This window comes from Heterocephalus glaber, unplaced genomic scaffold (genome assembly GCF_053883595.1).
Source record: "Heterocephalus glaber isolate CG9 unplaced genomic scaffold, H.glaber_assembly_v1.0 deba00001140, whole genome shotgun sequence".
NCBI lineage: Eukaryota > Metazoa > Chordata > Mammalia > Rodentia > Bathyergidae > Heterocephalus > Heterocephalus glaber.
In genome coordinates, this window is record NW_028258200.1 from 3,202,180 (window position 1) to 3,226,450 (window position 24,271).

General features: G+C 42.5%; 5 gene segments (V, D, J or C); 1 reads left to right on the forward strand and 4 right to left on the reverse strand.

Moving 5' to 3' along the window:
* Nucleotides 1-24,271, reverse strand: part of LOC101717323 (Ig alpha chain C region-like) — a 204,856-nt gene that overhangs the window by 103,296 nt on the left and 77,289 nt on the right.
* The window catches only part of LOC101711804 (Ig alpha chain C region-like), a 172,923-nt gene that overhangs the window by 69,807 nt on the left and 78,845 nt on the right, over nucleotides 1-24,271 (reverse strand).
* Nucleotides 1-24,271, reverse strand: part of LOC106008447 (Ig gamma-2 chain C region-like) — a 128,199-nt gene that overhangs the window by 26,697 nt on the left and 77,231 nt on the right.
* LOC101717670 (Ig gamma-2 chain C region-like) overlaps nucleotides 1-24,271 on the reverse strand; it is a 111,298-nt gene that overhangs the window by 8,402 nt on the left and 78,625 nt on the right.
* Nucleotides 1,863-6,272, forward strand: LOC101718013 (Ig mu chain C region membrane-bound form-like). The segment is given in 7 exon segments: nucleotides 1,863-2,107; nucleotides 2,429-2,536; nucleotides 2,645-2,980; nucleotides 3,244-3,564; nucleotides 3,650-3,982; nucleotides 5,959-6,105; nucleotides 6,214-6,272. Coding segments are annotated over 7 exon segments (1,461 nt in total).

Genomic DNA, 24,271 nt, shown 5'->3' on the forward strand with positions numbered 1-24,271 from the left:
GGTGGCAATGCCAATGGACACAGTGGCTTTCCTGGGGCCAGAGGTGCTGGCAGCATGCAGGGGATGGGGAGAGGCCAGGAGTGAAGGTGAGAGGAGGCAGTGGGTACCCGGGCTGAACTCACCAGGTCCTCCCAGAAAGAAGCCCTGAGGAGAGCAGGAGGGTGCAGGCGGGCAGGCTGGGGTGTGCAGGAAGCATGCATGATGGCATCATGGTGAGGGCCAATTCTTTGAGTTGGGGAGTCAGGGACAGGCAACACCAGGCTTGAATTATAGCAGAAACCCACCCTGGGTGGCTGTCATGGGAGTGTTCAAGCCTCTAGGTGCATGTCAGTCCCTCTTCTAAGTGGGCACCCAGGAGGACAGGATCAGGCTCACTCAGTATGACCTCTGCATCCCTGAGCATCAGCCTGACCCTAAGAGTGTGAGTATGGGGAGAACTGGCCATGCCTAGTGGGCTCCAGGGAACCTTCCTCCCTCAAGCTGAAGCCTTCAGGGGCTGCTACATCTGAGTTAAATGGAGCTCATCACATCATACCAGGCTTGGGGTGACCAAAGGCCAAAGAACTCAGCACAACAGGAGACTGAGCAGGTATGGGAGGGTGGGAGGTGACCTGTGCTTGTGAGCTCAGGCTGCAGGGACCAGGTAGAGACAGGCATTGTGTGTGTCTACAGAGACCCTCTCTTGCTCTGCTGGAAGTCTCAACCTGCTGCTTCTTGGCTCTGGGAAGCCACACTGCTCACTGCCTCACTGTCCTGGCATTGTCCCTACATGCATGTCCGTGTCCCCGTAGCTCCTTTCATAAGGATCCCCATGCTATTAGGTCAGATGCCTACCCCAGTCCAGTGTGACTTTGTCACAGTGTTTTATGTCAGACACTCTGTGCCCAACACTGCTGCACTCTGAGGTTCTGGGAATGACTGTACCTCTGAATCCTAGAAGCCATGATCTGTCCCACAGCAGCAGCCTTGCCACGTCCTCCACTAGCACCTGGGACAGGGATTGGAGGGCTCACAGCCCAGAACCTAGGGCATCGAGAATGGCTCAGTGAGACTGAGAGGCAGCTGGGGAGGGAATCAGGGCCCCTCTGGAGCAGAGGCAGCTGAACACATGGAGGTGAAGGCCCTGATGCAGAACCCAGGCAAGAGATGCCCAGGAGGGCAGCATCCTTTGAGTGGAAAACAAAGAGGCAGGTTCTGTCCTGGAGGCCACAGCACAGCTGCTGACCAGGGCTGGGCTACATGCAGGAGCCCTGCCTCAGAGTGAGCAGTGAGAGTTCTAGGAGTGACATGGGTAGAGGCAGGCAAGTGGCAGATGAAGCAAAGCCATCAGAGACCAGGCAAGGACTGTAGCCTACAGCCAACACCTCTTTCTCGACCCCAGGCAACCAGCACTGTGTCCGGGAGGGACAGCCCAGGGTCAGCAGCACCTGGGTCCAGGCTGGGGAGGGTGTGGAATTGTACCCACTTCTGGGATCTGTGCCCAGGACAGTCTTGCATTCACTGTGGATACAGCACCCTGTGGTCTGAGGTCAGTGAGGGTGGCTACTGGAGGTCAAAGTTGAGACCAGACCTGAGGCTCCAGGAGTGGATCAAACAGAGGAAGGGTGCGGAAGACAGGAAGCTCAGGGATACCAAGGACATCACCGGGTCTGGAGGGAAGACCCCTCCTCCTAGAACCCACAGAGCCAGGGTCTGCCTGGGAGTTTATCACTCAGTCCTGGGGCTGGAAAGGGCCCCAGTGATCCCCCACGCTGGGACCCTCCTACCATCCCCTGTCCCTGATGCCAGGCTGGTGTCCTCAGCACCCACTGTCTGTCTTGCAGCCACTCAACAGGATCCACACATTTTCATCACCTCAGGGTGCAAACCCCAGGGGAAAATGACCTCGAAGTCTGCTTAGTGTCTGGAAACAACCCAAACGTACAGGTCACTTGGCACTCGCAGGTGCAGATGAAGACACAGTGGTCCTTCCCCGCTACCCAGAATGGTGAAGCTTACACCGTGAGCAGCCAGCTCTCCTTTCTGATGGCTGAGTTCAACCCTGGTCCCCACAAATGCACCACCTCTCTGGACAAGCGGAGCTGGGAGAAGACATTCCAGCAATCAAGTATGTGGCCCAGTGCCCTACAAAGGCCTGCAGGAGGTCCCACACCTTCCCCAGGGTGGTCCATGGACAGGGCCAGCCCCAGCCCTTCCCTGGGGTGACACCCCCATTCTTTATTGTCCTCTGTCCCCTGGGAGCCCTGCTCACATTGTACCCCTGGGCTCTCCCAGTATGCAGGAGGCCACTGACTCAGCAAAGCTGCTGTCAAGCACAAACCCCAGCCCTCTCCATACAGTGACTCTCCCTCCTCAGCCTGGCTATCCCCTGTCACCCTGTCCACTCTGCTTCCTCTCCCTCACCTGCCCACTGCTCCTCTGGTTCCAGATTCCTGGACTGCTCAGAACTCCCCGGGGCCCATCACACCTCCTGGAGCAGAGGGAGGCTCCACTGAGGCCACCAGAGACACCACCATCACCACCACCATCATCACAGGTGAGCAGTCCTGCATGTCCCTGCTCTCTGCCCAAATGTCAGGCTATGTACTCTGAGCCTGGAAGGACTTTGGTTGGGCTGGGCTCACACCTTGTCTCCTTATCCCAGTGACTATGGAGCAGGCTCCCAACGTGACCGTGTTTGTCCCACCCCAAGACACCTTCCTCGACTCTGGTGAATCCAAACTCATCTGCCAGGCAACAGGCTTCAGTCCCAGGCAGATCACAGTGTCCTGGCTGCGGGATGGAAAGACTGTGAGGTCTGGCTTCATCACAGACCAGGTGGTGGCTGAGAACAAAGTCTCCCAGAAACTGACCTTCAAGGTTACCAGCACGCTGACCATCACGGAGGCTGACTGGCTGAGCCAGAAGGTGTTCACCTGCCTCGTGGATCACAGAGTGGGCACCTTCAAGAAGAATGTATCCTCCTCCATGTGTGTCCCCAGTGAGTGCCTGGCCCCTCCCCAGACCACCCTTCAGCCCAAGGTATCCCCACACCTGTCCACTCGGGTGGAACAGATGCCACACAGACCTGGCCACCTGCTCCTGAGCCTTGGCTTCCAGGAGATGCCAAGGGCAGGACAGGGAGCAGTGGGGACACAGGTCAGGTGGCACCAAGCAGCACCCAGGGGCAGGGCTGGTCCTAGGGTCTACAGCTTTCCCTGACTTCACGTCCAACCACCACTCACAGCAGTGTTCTCTCCACAGCAACTCCGCCCACAGACATCAAAGTCTTCCCCATCCCACCCTCTTTTACTGGCACCTTCCTCACCAAGTCTGCCAAGCTGACCTGTCTGGTCACCAGCCTGACCCACCGTGGAGGACTGAATATCTCCCGGGCCAATCAGGATGGCAAGGACCTGCCAACCAAAGTCACAGATCCTGAGAGCCAAGCCAATGGCACCCTCAGTGTCATGGGTGAGGCCAGTGCCTGTGTGGAAGACTGGGACTCTGGGAAGACATTCACGTGCACCGTGATCCACCAGGACCTGCCCTTCCCATTGAAGAAGACCATCTCCAAGCCCACAGGTAGGCCCAGCCCCCACCCCGCTGGCTCCAGGACCCCACCTGTCCCCCGCCTGCCCCGTGCTCACCAACTCCTCTCTGCCCACAGCACAAGCCAAGCACCCCCCTGCTGTGTACGTGCTGCCACCCGCCCGGGAACAGCTGGTCCTGCATGAACAGGCCACCATCTTCTGCCTGGTGAAGGGCTTTGCACCTGCAGATGTCTTTGTGCAGTGGCTGCGGAGTGGGCAGCCCTTGTCCTCGGACAAGTATGTGACCAGCTCCCCGATACCCGAGTCCCAGGCCCCAGGTCTCTACTATGCGCACAGCCTGCTGACAGTGACCGAGGAGGACTGGAGCTCGGGAGAGACCTTCACCTGTGTCGTGGGCCACGAGGCCCTGCCCCACATGGTGACCGAGAGGACCGTGGACAAGTCCACTGGTAAACCCACCCTGTACAATGTGTCCCTCATCATGTCCGACACGGCCCGCACCTGCTACTGACCATGCTGCTCCAGCCACCCTAAGGGCCATGGTCCAGTCCCTCTGCTGTTTGTGTGCAAACTAACCATTTTGGGTGTGTAGTGTTGCATTTCCTAAAATTAGAAATAAAAAGATCCCTTCAAAAGATGCTGGTTTTGAGTATGCAATGCTCTGGCCTGCTTAGCTAGAGTAGATTCTTCCACCTGGTCCATCCCTGCCCTGTCACACATCCTCCAGGCTTCTGAGGATGCTCTGCCTCTTTGCAGACATCTGTGCAGGTGACCTGTCGGCTTTTGGACTCTGTAGCTGCTTCTGACATATAGCCAAAGGCTCAGCTTCACTGATACAGGCAGTACACATGCTTCATGAGTATGCTGACACAGACACACATCTGTGTGGGGACGTGCAAACATGTCCAATCGTGGAACATGTGAACACAGAAATGAACGTGAACTCATGCACACATGTACCATGGAGAGACACACAAAGAGGCACATATGCACAAGATTACACACACAGACATGCTTGGCCACATGGCCATCTACACACAGTGTACAGGAGACACAAGACACAGACACACGGAGGCTGTGCATATACATGCACTAGGCACAAAGACACATGGATAGGAACACATGAGTGCACAGGAGCAGGTGGACACCTGGCAGACTCTGCACTCTCACACACACACACACACACACACATCTCTTGCCTCCTTAGCAGTGGCTCCCTCCACCATGCTGTCTCAGGGCTTGTCCCATATTCTGTTTGTCTCTCTGTCTTGGCATGAAGTTATCTCATGGCCCAGCCTGGCCTGGATTCTGACTGTGGTGCCATCCCTAAGCCCAGAGCCAGAGCTCAGAGCATCCCTCAGGGCAGGCCTGCTGCAGCTTCTCAGGGAGCTCAGCCTAAGCCTGGGAGTGCCCAGGGAGGTGCCCTCCAGGGTGGCTCTGGGGGAGGCAGCAGGTGCCCAGCACCTACACTGAACACAGCAGGGTCACATAAGAGTGACAGAGATGCTGCATTCGGACCTGGCCTGCAGGTAGGGGGCTGTCCCTCTGGGAGCAGGTCACTAGGGTCACCATTAGCATAGTGACCCTGCAGACACACAACCGGGCCATTTGGGGCACAGAGAACAGAGCACACCTGTGCAGGGAGGCTGAGTCCACACAGGGAGGACAGGGTTGAGCAAAGTCCTCACACCCAAGGGACAGTGCAGGCCTAGGGCTGCTCTTTTGGTCTCCCCTGAGCTGCAGATGCTTCCTGGCAGCTGCATCCCACTGCATCCCCCAGAACTTCCTCTGACTCTATCCTAGGTCTTGGTCACTTTGGTAGGACAGAAATTGCCAGTCAGGGCATCCCAGGCCTCTGTCACTATGATAAGACAGGACCAACTAGAATGTCCCAGGCCTCTGTCACTTTGGTAGTACAGGACCAGCTAGGACTTCCTCAGGCCTCATTCACTCTGGTAGGGCAGCAGTATTCATCCAGGATGTACCAGGCCTCTGTCACTTTGGAAGGGCAGGGCTGTTCAGCCAGGATGTACTCTGGACTCTGTTCCTATTATCAAATCCCTGGGGAGGTGATCAGGAGCAGCCTGGCCCTCACTTCCCCCTGTGCACTCCACACCATCCCTGTTTCTTAGCCAGGCGGCTCTGAATGTGCCCCTTGCTCAAGGAGGGTCCAGGACTCACTGGAAGCCCAGTCCCCTGTGTCCCTGCCTCTGCCCTCTCCCTTATCCATGTGCCATGACTGCCCCACTCTTTCTGCCACCCAGGGCCCCCGGGCAAGGTTTCCTGCCCCTGTCTGTTCCTGCTTGCCTGACTGCCTGTGTCCACCCCCGCTGTTGGCTGTCATCCATCCTGTGCACTGAGCCCAGTGGTCCCAGCCCCAGGTAGGCTGCAGGAGCCACTGACCCTCCCTCTGTGTCCCCTGCAGAGGGGGAGGTGAATGCTGAAGAGGAGGGCTTTGAGAACCTGTGGGCCACCGCCTCCACTTTCATTGTGCTCTTCCTGCTGAGCCTCTTCTACAGCACCACAGTCACCCTGTTCAAGGTAGAGGGCTCAGTGGGGGCAGATGCTGGGAGTAGGGCAGGAGCCTGGGCTGCACAGGGATCCTGGCCACCTGGGTCCTTGCTGCCTCCACCTTTGCCCTCACTGGGATGGCCATTCACGCTGCCTCTGTTGTCTGTAGGTGAAGTGACCCAGCTGCGAGAGGACACCGGAGACCAAGAGCCCAACTGCAGGGCCTGAGCTGTGTCCTGGCCTGTGTGGGCCTCGGATTGTACCTCTTCCCATGGCCCTTCAGCTCAGAGCTCTAGGATGCAGGCTCCTCTCCACACCAGCCCAATTCCCTACACACCCTCCTGTGGCCGCAGTGCCGGGTCTCCCAAGCTCTGCTTGCTGTGTGCACTTGTGTTGCTCTGAAATGAATGCAGATGTTTTCACCTGTGAAACCACTTTCTCTGAAGGATCTCTGTTGGAAATTTGGTTACAAGCCATGCATGTTACATTATGGGAAAAAATGTATCTCCTTCTGTCCATGTTCTGAGACTTTGAATGAGACATATTAAGGGTGGGCAGACCAACTGATCTGGTGGAAGAAATTGAAAGGCAGCTCATTCATGATGTGACATGGTTACTACCTCTGCTTTTCAATGGATTCAGAGTAAGACTCTGGAGCAAAAAAAAAGAGCCAAATGATGTGAAAATTTTTTATTAATATATATTTGTAGTACATAATGATTACATTCATTGTGGGAGTAGATACATGTGCGTAACACACTTTAATTGTTTGTATAGCTTTCCCTTCTCTTCCCTTCTTCTCAAGATCCCATTTCCATTTATCTTAGAGCTCTCTTTTTCCTGCTATCTTTTCTTTAGCTCTTTAAATTATTCATACTTTGGGTTTCTTTATTTTTCAGTTTTTATTTTTATTAGTATAGGTTTCCGTTCCATGATTCCTTTCTTTGTGGAGAGTTGGTATATGTACATAACACCCTTCAAGTCTTTTTTCGTTCTTTTTCTCTCCCCTGTCTTCTTCCCTTCATCTTGTGGTCTCTTTCCCTTTTGCAAAAGATCTCTATATTCCTATTTTCTTTCATCTATTGTTTATTTTATTCTTTGTTTATATTTGGAGTTCTCATATAAAAGAAACCTTATGATATTTAAACTATGTGTCAGATTTATTTCACATCAAATTATGGTCTCATCATGCATCCATTTTCTACAAATGACTAAAATTTATACTTCTTTATGGCAGAGTAGTCCTCCTTTGTGTATAAACACCAACTTTTTTATCCATTCAACTGCTGATAGACATATAGATCACTTCCAAGATTTACCATTATGAGTTGTTCTGCCTTAAATAGGGGCATGCATGTAATATGGTGTCTTTACTTTTTCTGGGAAGATACCTAGAATGGGAATAGCTGGGTTGAATAAAATTTCTATTTTTAGATTTTAGGGAATCTACATAAACTTTCATAATGGTTGTTCTAGTTTGCTTTCCCACCAACAGTGTAGAAGGATTTTGTTTTCCTGACAGCCTCAGAAGCATTTGTTATTATTTTATTTCTTGATGATAGTCATTATCTTTGTAGTAAGGTGGAAACCAGTGTTGTTTTAATTTGGATTTACTAATGGCCAGACATGAACTATTTTTCATATATTTAATTCTCATTTGTAGTTCTTCTGAAAAGTGTCTATTCATTTCAGTTTTTTTTTTGCACCAGGGAGCAAACTCAGGACCTTGCACTTGTGAGGCAGGCGTGGTGCCACTGAGCTAAATCTCCAGCCCCAGTTGCCCATATTTTGATTGAGGATTTTATTTTATCTTATCTTGAGTATCTAACTTTTTGGGTTCTTTATTTCTTTTTTGATTAAGTTTATTGTTACATTTTAGGCATAAAATACAGTTACATTCATCATTGGGATCTTGTACCTTTACATGATGCATCTTGGTTCTTATTTTTTCCCCTTCCCCTGCCCTCCTTTCACTCCCTCCACCCTTCCCTATTTGCAAAGATTTTGTTTCCAATTTTTCCTTTTCTCATATTTTTTCTTTCCCCTTCTTTCCCCTACCCTGCCCACTTCCCCTGCTCCTTTAGACCTTTTCTTCCTATTACACAATATCAATTATACATTTTTAAAATTACAATATCAAGATCTAGGAGATGTTGCCACAGATTTTACAGAATTTAAAAGGATATAGGAAGCATATAAAAAATCTGTTTTGAAATAAATTTGACAACTTCTAAGAAGTACCTTGGAAGACAAATTAATGAAACTAACTCTGGAGGAAATAAAAATTTGAATAGCATCTATTAAAGAAAGTATATTCCTAGCTTGAAAACCTACCTATATGACAACAACAGGCTCGTATACATTTTAACTGATAAATTATATCAAACATTTAAAGCAGAAAAAAGAAGGAACACTTCTCCCCTCATTTTAGGAAATAAACATTGTGCTAATACTAAAACTGGGTAAAGATAATAGAATAAAAAGTATGAACATAGATAGAAATTTGTTTAACAAAACAAACTCTTAGAAGTCAGATCTGGCAGGATGTAGAAAGTGGTTTTATTATAGGGATGGCAGTGTTGGTTCAGCATTGGAAAATCCACCCCAAAAGTCATCATTTTAACAGAGGAAAGGAAAAAGCCATATGATCCTGTCAGTAGTTGGAGCAAAAGTATTGGACTAAATTCTACAGCTGTTCATGGTAAAATCTATCAGGAGACTAGAAGTAGAATAGAACCTTCTCAACAGATCAAAAACATGTACTCCATACTTCCAGCAAAAATGCCTTATATGAATGGAGAAGATACAATGCTTTCTCCCTAAGGTGGGGAACAAGGGCAGATATGCCTACTCTTCATCTGTCCATTAAACTTTGAAACATAGGCCCAAACCCAAACAGTCTGGCAATAAAATGGCACAATTAGGATAGGATTGGCAAGGTAGAAGTAAAATCTCTATATGTAGATAAAATGATCATCTACAGAGAAAATACTAAGAAATCTCTAGGAGCCCCTAGAACTTGTATTAGAATTTAGCAGGATTACAAAACACAAGGTATATATCAAAATTCAGGTCTATGTATACTGGCTATAAATGAAGAATTGGATATTGAAATTTGAAAGTTATGTAGGAGTACAAAGGACCTAGAAAAGTAAAAAGAAAGAAAAAAAACAGTGTTGGAAGACATTTATTACCTAATTTTAAGACTTCCTCTAAAGCTACAGTAATCAAGGCAGTGTTGTTGTAAGGAAAGACATACAGATCATTGAAATAAAACAGATAATCTAGAAATAGAATCACACATATGTGGTCCACTGAGTTTTGAAAGATTATTTAACATTAACATTTTATAGAACATAAACTCAATTCAAGAGCAGAGGAAAAGATAGTGTTTTCAGCAAATGACACTAGAACACCTGGTATCCATATATAAAAAATTAGCCTCAACCCTTTATTTACATACATAAAAATAACTTGAAAGGATCTGTGAACCCAAATATAAAAGACTAAAACTATATAATTTTAAGAAGAAAGTATAAGGGAAAATGTTTATGAATTTAGGGTAGGATATAAAAAACATGATGTATAAAAAAATGATAAATGAGATTCCATCAAAATTTAGAGCTTTAAATGACATCATTAAAATGAAAAGTAGTCCTTAAACAAACCATATTTATAATGCATATAGCGTATGACCAGAATATATAAAGAACTCTTACAGCTCACTAATACACAACCCAATTAAAAAATAGACACACGAAGTTGATAAATAGCCAGTATAGCACAAGGAAACGTGTGCAACACTAGAATCAGAAAAAATACTAATCAGTACACTAACAAGATTGAATTATACACTCATTAGGGAGATGAAGTTAAAAGTTTTTTTTTTGGTACCAGGGATCGAACTTGGGTCTTTGCACTTGCGCAGCAGGCAGCGAAACCACTGAGCTAAATCCCTGGCCCAAAGTTAAAAGTTTTAAAAGAAAAAATGTCAGCTTAGGTGTGAACCAATTAGAAGCTTCTAATACTGCTAATGTCAATGTAAAATGATAAAACCATTTTGGAAAACAATATAGAAATTTCTTTGGTACTGCTGTTAAGAACCAACAGTCCTGTTCTTAAGTTTGTACTTGAGAGGAATGAAAACATATGTTCACAATAGATTTGTACATACAAGTTGAGTATCCCTCATCTGAAATTCTTGGGAACAGACTGTTTCAGATTTTCATTTGAAATCCACTTGATCTTCAAAGAGGATAGCTACTCTTACTTTTTTTTTTTTTCGGGTTCCTGTCACATGGAGTATTGTTTTCCACCCTTTAACTTTCAGACTGTGAGTTTCTTCTTGAATTAAATGTGTTGTATGCAGCATATTGTTGGATCTTGCTTCTTGACCCATTCTGCCAGTCTATTTCTTTGATTGGTGAATTGAGACCATTAACATTGATGGTTATAACTGATATGTATTGACTTATCATTGTCATGACTTTTTCTGTTTGCTGGATTCTCCCCCTTTGGGTTTAATTTCTTGTCATGCCCAATGGATTCATTCTGCTGGGCTTCTTGGGGTTGTGATCCTCGTTGTCTTTTTCTAGGATATTGCCTAAAATTCTTTGGAGTGCTGGTTTGGTATTCATGAAGTTTCTAAGGTGCTCTTTGTCATGAAAGTATCTTATTTCTCCATCAATTATAAAAGATAATTTTGCAGGGTACATCAATCTGGGTTGAAGGCTGTTTTCTTTTGGGGCTTGAAATACATCCCTCCAAGCTCATCTTGCCTTGAGGGTTTGCATTGAGAAGTCTGCTGTGATTCTGATGGGCTTTCCTTTGTATGTGATTTGTTTCTTTTTGCTAACTGCTTGTAGAACCTTGTTCTTCTGTTGGGTTTTTGGAATCTTAACAATTATATGCCTATGTGTAGATTTTTTTGATCAAGGCTAGTTGGAGTCCTATATACCTCACTTATCTGTATATGAAGTTCTTTTCCCCTGCTTGGGAAGTTTTCTGCCATCACTTCTGTGAACAGTTTTTTATGTCATCTGCACCCTCTCCTGTTTCTTCATTGACTCCAGTCAGTCTTATGTTATTCTTCTTTGCATTGTCTAGCAGCTGCTGGATTGCTTTCTTGTGGTCCCTTACAATTTTGAAGCAATTTTTCTTTTCCTGGTCACTAATTGCAATCTTATCTTCTAGATCTGAAATTCTGTCCTCACATTGGCTCATTCTGGTGCACAGACTTTAATCTTCTGGAAATCTGTTTGTATCTTTTTTATGGATTCCATTTGTTCCCTATGTTGGGATTCCATCATGTTCCTGAGCTCCTCTCTAGATTTATTAATCACGTCTTGCACTATGGGCACAATCTCTGCTGTTATCTGAGAAATTATTTCTGATTTCATTTTTTCCAGATCCTTTTTTGTTGCCAGTTCAGGGAGTCCAGGTGGTTGAGTATCAGGGTGTTCCATCTCCTTTTTCTTTGGGGTTGCTGTAGGTGATCTGGAAGTCTGGTTTTGAGACTTGTTTACATGTCTTCTCATTTTGACAGGGGCGAGGTGGCGGGTGCTGCAGGTGCCCATGTGGCTCACCTCTTGTGTGCTGTCGGGGGTGGTTTGGCGGCCCAGAAGCCTCCTCTTGTGCACTGGGAGAGGCTCACCTCCTGTGTGCTGGTGGGGCGGTTCTTTATATAGTCTAGATATTAGTCATCTGTCCAAGAAATAGCTGGCAAACCTTTTCCCATTCTTGGGTTCACTCTGCAGGTTCACTCTACTAATTGTTTCCTTTGCTGTGCAGAAGCCTTTTAATGAGCTATGAATCTATTCTTGATGCTATTTCTTGTGTGACTGGGCTTCTGTTCAGAAAGTCCTTGCCTATGCCCATGTCTTCAAGGGTTTTACATATTTTATCTTCCACAAATTATTTGTTTTAACATTTAGATGTTTGAATCATTTTGGTTTTAGTTTACTACATGGTGAGATATCTTTTGCATGTGTATAACTAGTTTTCCCAGCACTCTTTGCTAAAGAGGCTATCTTTCTTCCACTGTAAGTTTTGTCCCCTTTGTCAAATATCAGATGGCCTGTGCCTGTGAATGTGCCTGTGGTTGTTTCTGCATCCTCTATTCTATTTCATTGATCCTTATGTCTATTTTTGTGCTAGTACCATACCATTTTTATCATTGTAGCTTGGTAATATAACTTGAAGTCTGGGATTGTGATGCCTCCCACTTGGGTCTTGTTGCCCAGCATTGCTTTTGCAGGTCCCTTCTAGCTCCATATTGTCCATCCAGGGTGAGCACTGCTGGCTGCTCTGCCAGGATAAGCAGTCAGTCAGGATCATAAACTCAGCATGAATAACAAATTAGAGGAACAGAGTTTAAAAAGGAAGGCAATTTATTTGTAAGGAGAAAAAAGCAGAAGACAAAAAGCTGCCCCAAAGAGGGGCCAGGGGCTCTGGAAAGATGAATACTCCTGAGCTCTTTTCCCTGGCTCCTTTCATTAGGACAAATGACTCTGCTCCACGTGGGAATACCTGGAACTTGTCACAATCTGATTGGCTCTGTGACTGTCTTCACCCTTAACCAGAGCACCTTTGCCTTTTGGTGGGTGTCTTTTCATTCCTTTTTGCCATTTTATGATGAATAAGTTTTTTTGGGGGGGTATCTTATAGAAAGGCAGCTTTCTATAAGGGGATATGTGTGTATCTAGTGCATCTAGTGTATCTAGTGCAGCAATATAGTGACCCTAGAGTGAATACAAACACACACACACACACACACACACACACACACTCACACACACGGGTACCTTGAGTTCATGAATGCTTTTTTTTGTAAACAATTTGGTTTGAAAACAGAAGTGTGTGGCAAAATTTTGTTTTTGTTTCTGATCTCTGCAATGAGTGATGAGCACAACTGTGGCCATCTTTCCCACATGAACACAAATGTGGCCATCTTTTTCAGAATTGTGGAATAAAATAAGTTTGTGATCCAAAGTATCACTTATATATAAATGCATTGGTATGTGTATTTTTATATATTAAATAAGAGTTTTCTTTTAGGTGGTTGCCCCTTGTCTTCTTTGTATTTTATTGGAGGTGGGTGAGGGGCAGTTATCTTGGCTTTTCATACTTCAGGTTTCCTCTGTGGTTTGTCTATCAGCTCTTACTCTGATAAATTCTTATGTTAATTGCATTGCATTACTTGGTGCCTTTCTAAGACTGGTTTCTCTTTCTTTTTTTTAACCTTTGTCCCAATCTCTTGAGTCTGAGGCAAAAGCTGCTTTTAGTAAGAGTTTTAAAATTGATTTCTTTAATAAAGCCTAAAGAGGCCCTTATTCTATTCTTTCCACATCTACTGACCCCACTTCCCTACAATGTGAATTTTAGAATTGTTCTAATTCTGTAAGGAATGCTATTGGTATTTTGATTGGGATTGCATTAAAGTTGTACATCTATTTTGGGAGCATGACCAATTTGACAATATTGTTTCTGCCTATTCAGGAATAGTGGCTAGATTTCCATTTTCTGATGTTCTCTTTGATAGACTTTTTCTTAGTATTTAGTGTTCATTGGAGGGATTATTCAATTCCTCGGTTAGGTTAATTCATAAGTATTTAATTTTTATTGATGCTACTATGAGTGATATTATTTTTCTAATTTCTTTCTCAGTGAGTTCATTTTTGGTGTAAAAGAATGCTGTTTCTTTTTGTGTGTTCATTTTGTATCCTGCTACACTACTCGATTTGATCATTCATTCTAGGAGTCTTTTAGTTGAATTTCTTCAGTCTTTCACGTAGAGGATCATGTCATGTGCAAATAATGGTAATATGACCTCTTCCTTTCCTATATCTATTCTTTTTATTTCTTTCTCTTTCTCGATTGTTCTTGCTAATATTTCAAGTACTATACTGAACTGGATAGTGGACATCCTTGTTTTGTTTCTCATTTTAGAGGGAAAGCTTTTAGCTTCTCCCTATTTAATATGATCTTGGCCATTGGTTTACCATAAATGGCTTTTATCTGGTTGAGATATGTACTTCTATTTTCTTCAGGGATTTTATCATGAATGGGTGTTGGATTATATCAAAGGCTTTTTTTCTGCATCTATTGAGATGATCATGTTAGTTTTGGTTTTGCTTCTGTCTGTGTAAGGTATTACATTTATTGATTAGCATATGTTGAATCATCCTTACATTCCTGGGATGAAGCCTACTTGGTTATGATGGATAATCTTTTTGATGATTTGTTGCATTCTTTATGCTAGTATCTTGTTGAGGATTTTTGTATCTGTGTTCATTAAAGAGATTGGCCTATAGTTCTACATTGTGGTTAGTTCTTTGTCTGGTTTTGGAATCAGCTAGCTTTCAGGAATGAGTTTCAAGATATTGGACTGTTTCAAGTTTTTATATCTTTATGGTTCAGTTTTAATAATTCATATATGCCTAGAAATCTTTCCATTTCTTCTGATTTCTCTAATTTATTAGGAAATAGGTATTTGAAGTAGTTACAGATAATCTTCTAGATGTCAGCAGTATCCATTGTGATTTCATCCTTTTGATTTCCAACCACATTTATTTGGGCCTTTTCTTTCTTTTTTGGTAAGATTGGCTAAGGATTTGCCTATTTTGTTTATTCTTTTGATGAACCAGCTCTTTGTTCCACTCTTTAATTTGCATTTTTTTAGTCTCAATTTTATTACTTTCTATTCTGATCTTTATAATTTCCTTCTTTGTAGTAGGTTTGGATTTGGATTGTTCTTTGCATTATCATTTGATTATAGGAACTGTCTAATACTGTATTTTCCTCAATTTATTCTGAGTCCCACTGATTATTTAAGGATGTATTGTTTAATTTACATGTGTTTGCTTGATTTCTTCTGCCACTGATTTCAAGTTTAACTGCCCTTTGTTCTGATAATATACATGGTATAATTTCAGTTCTTTGCATTTACTTAGCATGCTTTATTTTGGAGAAAATCCCATGTGTTGCTGAGAAAAATGTGTATTTTATTGTTGTTGAGTAGAACATCCTGTATATATCTATTAAGTCCACTTTTTTGAAGGTTTGGTTCAACTCTGATATTTCTTTGTTTTTTGTCTAGTTGATCTATTTGTGGCAGTGGGATATTATGGTCCCCTACTAATAGTGTTAATATTTATCTGATACTTATCTAATTATTGATATTTATCTAATAGTTTTTGTTTTATGAAGTTGAGTGGACTGGTGTTTGGTGTATAAATGTTTGTGATTATTATCTCTTCCTCTTGAATTGTTCCTTTAACCAATATATGGTGACCTTTTTTTGTGTTTTCTGTTCATTTTTGACTTGAATTCCACCTTGTCTGAAAATAGGATAGCTTCTGCTTGCTTTTGGATTCTCACTGCTTCAACTATTGTTTTCCAATCTTTGATTTATAGTCTACAAATTTGTTTTTGCTCTAAATTTATTTATGGTCTACACTATATAATTGGGTTTTGTTTCTTGATTCACTCTTCCAATCTGTGTCTTTTGGAGAACTGAGACTATTCACATTGACAGTTATTACTAAAATTTATTGAGTTATTCTTTTCATTGCAGTATTTTCCTGTTGCTGAGTTCCTATTTTTCCCTTCTGTATAACTGCTTATGCTGCCTGGTGTATTACATTCTATTGGACTTTAGGTCATTCTTGGTTCATTGTCTCTTTTTTGATGTCCTTGAGAATTTTTTGGAGTACTGGTTTGGTGGTCATGAATTTTTTAAGGTGCTTTTCATCATGGAACGACATTAATTTTCCATCAATTTAAAAAAAGGTTTTTTTTGTATTAAATTCTTTTATTGGTACATTGTAGGTATACAACACAATTACATTTCTCATTGGGAATTGTACCTTTACATAATGCATCTTGGTTCTTATTTTTTCCCCATTCCTAGCCCTCCCTTCACACCCTCCACCCTTCCCTATTTACAAAGACTTTATTTCCATTTTTTCCATTTCTCATCATTTTTCCTTTCCCTTCTTTCCTTTCCCCTGCCCGTCCCACTACCCCTACCACTTTGGACCTTTTCTTCCTATTTTACATTATCAATTATTCATTCTAATCATTGGTATATATATAATGACATTCATCATTGGAAATTTGCACCTTTACATAGTCTCTCTTGGTTCTTATTTTTTACCCTTGCCCAGTGCTCCCTTCAACCTTTCCAGTCCTCCTTATTTACAAAGATTTTGTTCCTATTTTTCCATTTTCTCATATTAATCCCATTCCCTTCTATCCTTTCCCCTAGCCCTCCCACTTCCTTCCCCTTTACCCCTTTTCTTCCTATTTCACATTACCTATTATACATTTAGTCCTTATTTACACTTTCAGTTTCTCACACCAAATAGAAACTATTTGGTATTTACACATGTGTGACCTATTTATTTCACTTAAGAGTATCTCCTCAATGTGCATCCACTTAGCTATAAATGTCTCTAATTTCTCATTTTTTATGGCTGAGTAGTACTCCATTTTATAAAAAAAACACATTTTCTTTATCCAGTCTCCAGTTGATGGGCATTTGGGCTGTTTCCAAGTTTTAGCTATTACAAACTGTGCTGCTAGGAACATGGGTGCACATATATCACTGTGGTATGATTCTTTTAATTCTTTGGGGAAGATCCCCAGCAGTGGAATAGCGGGGTCAAATGGGACTTCCAGTCCTAGTTCTTTGAGGTATCTCCATACTGATTTCCACAGTGGTTTCACCACTACACTCCCACCAGCAATGGAGCAGGGTTCCTCTTTCCCCACAGCCCCACCAGCATTTGTTATTGGTTGATTACATGATAGCAGCCATTCTTTCTGGAGTGAGGTGGAATCTCAGCGTTGTTTTCATTTGCATCTCTCCAATGACCAGTGATGTTGAACATTTTTTCATGTATTTATTTGCTATTTCTACTTCTTTGTCTGAGAAATATCTGTTCATTTCAGCTGCCCATTATTCGATTGAGTCTTTAAATTTGGGAGGTCTCATCTTTTTAAGTTCTTTATAGATTCGAGATAGTTGACCTTTGTCTGAGGAAGAGCAGGTGAAGATTTTTTCCCACATTGTGGGTTGTCTCTTCACACTGCTGGTGGTATCTCTTGCTGTGTAGAAGCCTTTTAATAAGAAGAGATCCCATTTGTTGATTGTTTGTGCTAGTTCACAGGCAACTGAGGTTTTGTTCATAAAATCTTTTCCTACACCAATGTCTTCAAGGGTTCTACCTAACCTCTGTTCCAACTGGTTCAGAGTTTCTATTTTAATATTTAGATCTTTAATCCATTTTGATTTTAGTTTAGTGCATGGTGAGAGATATAGGTCTAGTTTTAATCTTTGGCAAATTGAAGCCCAATTTTTCCAGCACCATTTATGAAAGAGGCAATCTTTTCTCCAGTGAGGGTGTTTGGCTCCTTTGTCAAAGATGAGATGGCTGAGTGTGTCTGGTGTTGTTTCTGCCTCTTCTAATCTGTTCCACTGGTCCTCAAGTCTGTTTCTTTGCCAGTACCATGCTGTTTTAATCACAGTAGCTTTGTAGTAGAGCTGCAGGTTGGGGTTTGTGATAGCCCCTGCCATGTCTCTCTTACCTAGAATTGCTTTTGCTATTCTGGGTCTCTTCTTGTTCCAAATGAATTTTTGGATTGTTTTCTTGAGGTCTATGAAGTATGCTGCTGGGATCTCAATTGGAATTGCATTAAATCTATATAGCAGTTTTGGAAGTATGACCATTTTCACTATATTAATCCTTCCTACCCAGGAGCAGGGAATGTCTGTCCATTTTCTGATATCATCTTCAATGTCTCTTTTCAGAGTGCCATAGTTTTCAGAGAAGAGGTCTTTGATTTCTTTTGTTAGGATGATTCTTAGGTATTTCAGTTTTTTGGATGCTATTGTGAAAGGAATTATTTGCCTTATTTCTCTCTCAGTGAGTCTGTCATTGGTGGAGCGGAAAGCTTTGATTTTTGTGTGTTGACCTTGTAGCCAGCTACTTGACTGAATTTGGTTATTAAGTCTAGAAGACTTTTGGTGGAGTTCTTGGGGTCTTCTATGTAGAGTATCATGTCATCTGCAAATAATGACAATTTGACTTCTTCATTTCCTATCTTTATTCCTTTTATTTCTTTCTCTTGTCTAATTGCTATGGCTAATGTTTCCAGAAGTATATTGAACAAGAGTGGTGATCGTGGACATCCTTGTCTTGTTCCTGATTTGAGTGTGAAGGATTTCAGTTTTTGACCATTTAGTATGATATTGGCTATTGGTTTTTCATAGATGGCTTCTATCAGTTTGAAGTAGAGACCATCTATTCCAATTTTTTGTAGGGTTTTTCTCATAAATGCATGTTGGATTTTGTCAAATGCTTTTTCTGCATCTATGGAGATAATCATATGGTTTTTGTCCTTGGCTCTATTGATATAGTGTATTACATTGATTGATTTTCATATATTGAACCATCCCTGCATCCCTGGGATGAATCCCACTTGATCAGGGTGTATGATCTTCTTGATGATCTTCTGCATTCTGTTTGCCAGTATCTTATTAAGGATTTTTGCATCTATGTTCATTAGTGAGATTGGCCTATAGTTCTCTTTTTCAGTTAGGTCTTTCTCTGCTTTGGGGATCAAGGTGATGCTTGCTTCCAGGAATGAATTTGGGAGTATTGCTTCCCTTTCAATTTCATTAAAGAGTTGAAACAGTAGTGGCAGCAGTTCCTCTCTAAATGTCTTGCAGAATTCAGCAGTGAAGCCATCAGGGCCCGGGCTTTTCTTAGTTGATAAGTTTTTAATTACATTTTCAATTTCAATGGTTGATATTGGGTTGTTCAGAATTTTTAGGTCTTCTTCCTTCAACTTTGGTAATTCATATGCATCTAGGAATCTGTCCATTTCTTCTGTGTTGTCCATCTTATTGGCGTATAGGTTCTGGAAGTAGGTATTGATGATCCTCTGGATTTCTGCTGGGTCTGTTGTAATTTCACCCTTTTCATTCCTAATTGCATGGATTTGGGCCTTTTCTTTCCTTTTTCTGACAAGGTTGAATAAAGGTTTGTCAATTTTGTTGATTCTTTTGAAGAACCAACTCTTGGCTTCATTGATTTTTTTGTATCATTCTCTTAGTCTCCATTGCATTGATTTCTCCTCTGATCTTTATAATTTCCACCCTTGTATGAGATTTGGGGTTATCCTGCTCTTCTTTTTCTAGAAGTTTGAGATTCAGCATCAGGTTGTTTAATTGGGCTCATTCTGTTTATTCATAGTATGCATATTCACTGCTATGAAGTTCCCTAGTAAGACTGCTTTCATTGTGCCCCATAGATTCCGATATGTTGTACTGTCATTGTCATTTAATTGAAGGAACTGTCTGATTTCTTCTTTAATTTCCTTTGTGACTCATTCGTTATTCAGAAGTGTGCTGTTCAATTTCCATGTGTTTATGAAATTTTTCCAGTTTCTTTTGCTGTGGATCTCCAATTTCATTGCACTATGGTCTGGTAATGTACAGAGGATAACTTCAATTCCTTTGCACTTACTTAAACATGTTCTATGTGTGAGTATGTGGTCTATTTTGGAGAATGACCCATGTGCAGCTGAGAAGAATGTGTATTCTGATTTTGTGGGGTGGAAGACTCTGTAAACATCTGTTAAGTTCATTTGTTCAAGAGTTTGATTGAGTTCTAGTATTTCATTACTAAGTTTTAGTCTAGTTGATCTATGTATTTGTGACAGTGGGGTGTTGCGGTCCCCCACTACAATTGTATTACTGCATATATGACTTTTCATGTCCGTTAGTATTTGTTTTATATAGTTGGGTGCACTAGTGTTTGGTGGATAGATATTTATGATTGTCATCTCTTCCTCTTGGATTCTTCCCTTTACAAGGATATAGTGTCCTTCTTCGTCTCTCTTAATCAGTGTTGGTTTGAAATCTACTTGATCTGCCAAGAGGATAGCTACTCCTGCTTTTATTCAGGTTCCTGTCGCATGGAGTATTGTTTTCCACCCTATAACTTTCAGTCTATGAGTTTCCTTTTGAATTAAGTGTGTTTCTTGTATGCAGCATATTGTTGGATTTTGCTTCTTGACCCATTCTGCCAGTCTATTTCTTTTGATTGGTGAATTGAGACCATTAACATTGATGGTTATAATTGAAACATATTGACTTGTCATTGCCATGACTTTTTCTTTTTGTTGGGTTCTCCTCCTTTACATTTAATTTCTTGTCATGCCAGATGGGTTCATTCTACTTTGCTTCCTGGGGTTGTGATCCTCAATGTGTGTTCCCAGGATATTGTGTAAAATTCTTTGGAGTGCTGGTTTGGTATTCACGAAGTTCCTAAGGTGCTCTTTGTCATGAAAGTATCTTATTTCTCCATCAGTTTTGAAAGATAGTTTTGCAGGGTACATCAATCTGGGTTGGAGGCTGTTTTCTTTTAGGGCTTGGAATATGTCACTCCAAGCTCTTCTTGCCTTGATGGTTTGTGTTGAGAAGTCTGCTGTGATTCTGATTGGCTTTCCTTTGTATGTGATTTGTTTCTTTTCTCTGACTGCTTGGAGAACTTTGTTCTTCTGTTGTGTTTCTGGAATCTTAACAATTATATGCCTATGTGTAGATTTTTTTTGATCAAGGCTATTTGGAGTCCTATATGCCTCACTTGTCTATATGTCAAGCTCTTTTCCCCTGCTTGGGAAATGTTCTGCCATTATTTCTGTGAAGAGATTTTTTTTATGTCATCTGCACTCTCTCCTGTTTCTTCATTGAACCCAATCAGTCTTATGTTATTCTTCTTTGCATCATTTAGCAGCTGCTGGATTGATTTCTCATGTTCCCTTATAATTTTGAAGCAATTTTTCTTTTCCTGGTCACTAATTGCAGTCTTATCTTCTATATCTGAAATTCTGTCCTCACATTCCTCATTCTGCTGTGTAGACTTTCAATGGAGATTTTCATGTCCTGGAAATCTATTTGCATCTGTTTTATGGATTCCATTTGTTTCTTATGTTGGGATTCCATCATGTTCCTGAGCTCCTCTCTAGATTTATTAATCATGTTTTGCACTAGGGGCACAATTTCTCCTGTTATCTGAGAAATTATTTCTGATTTCATTTTTTCCAGATCCCCTTTTGTTGCCAGTTCAGTGGGTCCAGGTGTTTGAGTATCAGAGTGTTCCATCTCATTTCCCTTTAGGGTTGCTATAGGTGATCTGGAAGTCTGGTTTTGAGACTTATTTATGTGTTTTGTCATTTTGACTGGGCCAGGGGGCTGTTAGCGCCTGCACGGATTACCTCCTCTGAGCTGGGTGAGGTGGGACAGGGGCCAGGAGCGGCAGTAGGGATGGTGACCCAAAAGCCCTTTCCTGTTGGCTGGGAGCAGGGGGAGGGATGGTGGCCGGGAAGCCCCTTCCTCTGGACCAGGAGCAGTGGGATGACGGCTCAGAAGCCCCTCCCTCTGGGCTGGGAGCAGTGGGAGGGATGGTGGCCTGGAAGCCCCTTCCTCTGCGCCAGGAGCAGAGGGACAGAAGGTGGCCCAAAAGCCCTTTCCTCTGGGCTGGGAGCAGCGGGAGGGATGCTGACCGGGAAGTCCCATCCTTTGGACCAGGAGCAGTGGGATGACGGCTCAGAAGCCCCTACTCTGGGCCGGGAACAGTGGGACTCAGTACCTTGGTCTGGTGGTCTGGTGTCCTCTGCATCTTTGTAGTGTGGAACCAGGTGGCTACCTGTCTGCAGTGGGGTGATTTGGTGTCTTCCGCACATCTCAGGACCTCGGTAGGGCATGCACAGACCTGCCTGTCTTCAGCGGGCTGATTTGGCGTGTTCTGTGCGACTCAGGACCTCAGTAGGGCATGGGCAGACTTGCCTGTCTGCAGCAAGGTGATTTGGCATCTTCCGCATGACCTAAAAAAAGTTTTTTAAAGGATATGAGTCTGTGTTGTTTTCTTTTTTTTAATTTAGGGATTTTTTCTTTATTTATTACTTTTTTGAATTTGTTTATTTGTTATACAGATGAATGAGTTTCATTTTGGCAGACTCCTTCATTCACACAATGTATTTTGGTCATTTTCACCCTTCATCACCTTCCCTCTAATTTCACACTGGGAGGGCTTCAATGTATATAACATTTTGCTCACATTCTTCCCTCTGGTTACCAACCCTTACACTTCTCTCCACTTCCTCTTATTCTCTTCTAATTTAGGTGCACCCATGTTCACAGCAGCACAATTCGTGATAGCTAAAACTTGGGAACAACCCAATTGCTCATCAACTGGAGACTGGATAAAGAAAATGTGTGTTTTAAAAAAAAATAAAATGGCACAGCATGGTGAGGTCCCAGGGGTGTCTTGCAGCCCCACCCCTATCTGATGCTCTCCAAGCTGTGACTAGCCAGGTGAGACAAGCAGCTTGAAGCTCCTCGGCCGTCCCAGGCCCTGCCCATGCCATGGTGAGGTCCACTTAGCTGTGCGGGTGCCTCCAAGGCACAGTCATTTCCCCCACCCCACACCTCTGGCCTTCTGGCTTTTCTGCTACCTGGTCCCACACTAAAGATGCACAGGGGATTATAAAGACCCTTGTCCTGAGTGCCACAAGATAGAGCAGAAGTTAGTAACATAAAGAGGGCTTCTCAGGCTCCTCAAGGAAAATTGAAGCTCAGTGGAAAAGTAAAGAGAATCTCTACAATAAAGGCACATCAGACCACTGTACTTGGTCTGCTGCTGGCTTGCTGAGACTCATTGACTCGTATATGCACACGGAGTCCTACATTGCCTACTGTGACAGCAGAGGCATACCTTGAAGGAGGCCCATAATTTTTTATTGCTATTTGCAAAAAAGAAAAAAAATTGTTTTTTCTCTTATTTTTAATTCTTATTTTTTACTTTTTTTACTCTTCAAATTTTTACTTTTCTTTCTTTTCTATCTTTTATCTTTTCCTTTTTTCTCTCTCTCTCTCTCACTCATTCTCTCACTGTCCCACATTGCACCTCATCTCCCCATTTGTTCCTTTCTGCACTGAATTCGGATTTCTCCCTTATTGTTTTTTTCTTCTCTTTTTCCTTCTCTTATCATTAGGTTTAAAGGAAAGTAAATTCGGTATATAGCCTCCCTGTTGCTGTTAGGTGATTCTATCCACATTTTTGTTCTTTCATTCTGCTTCTTTCTCTTGCCTTTAACAACTTCATAGAGTTTGTGTGATCTTTCTGTGTCTTCTGGCCTCACCGCTAATCTTACCTGTTCTTTCTACCTGTCCCTCTAACCCCAACTCCTTTTAACTCCCCACCCCGAAGGGGAAAGATGCTATATTGAAGAGTTTATTCATTATAAACTTATGTTGGGTTGGTCCTCAGTTTTAATTTAACTCACATAGTTAAGTGTGATAGATTAATAACTACCACAAATTGTCATTTACTAAACTGTGCTTGATGCTATGGTATTGCTGACTATGTCATTTGGGCTAATATGTTGTGATTGATCTAATTAGTTTTCCTTCCTGGTATAAGGAAAATAAAATAGCCTCAGAGTCATTACAGTCTCAAAATCCAAACACAAGCTAAATCTGGAAGACACCTCTGAAAAGCAATCCTTCCACAAGGGTTTTAAACACAAGCAACAAAGATACCTACATTAAGCAATTTTGAAATATCAACCCAGGAATTAAGCCAAGGACAGTACCAAAAACAAAAATGAGAAGACTCTTAAGCAAGGCACAAATGCAGGCTTCCATGCCACAAAAAAGAAATTCTAGGGGAAATGAGGTGGAAAACTTGCATAAGGAACCACTTGGACACCCCAAACTGATAGCACAGGAAGTAACAAAGCAGATGCATGAGGCTCTAGAAAAATTCAAAACAGAAATAATCTCCCAGATAAATACAGAACTGGTGAGCAGAGTGAAAGACATGATTAGAAGCTCTAGAGCAGAAACAGATAAGAAAATAGATGAGATCAGAAACATGCTGGAAGCCAAGAATGTCCAGCATAAGAAAGAAATGGAAAACATGATCACCCAACAAAAAAAAAGAAATAGAATCCATGAAACAGATTCAAACAGATATTCAGGAGAATAAAAACTCCATTGAAAGCATGCAGAGCAGATTAAGAGAATCTGAAGACAGAATATCAGATATAGAAGACAGGATTGCAGTCAAGGACCATGAAAACAGAGATTTCTTAAAGATAGTAAGGGACCATGAGAAATCAATCCAACAGCTGCTAGATGATGCAAAGAAGAATAA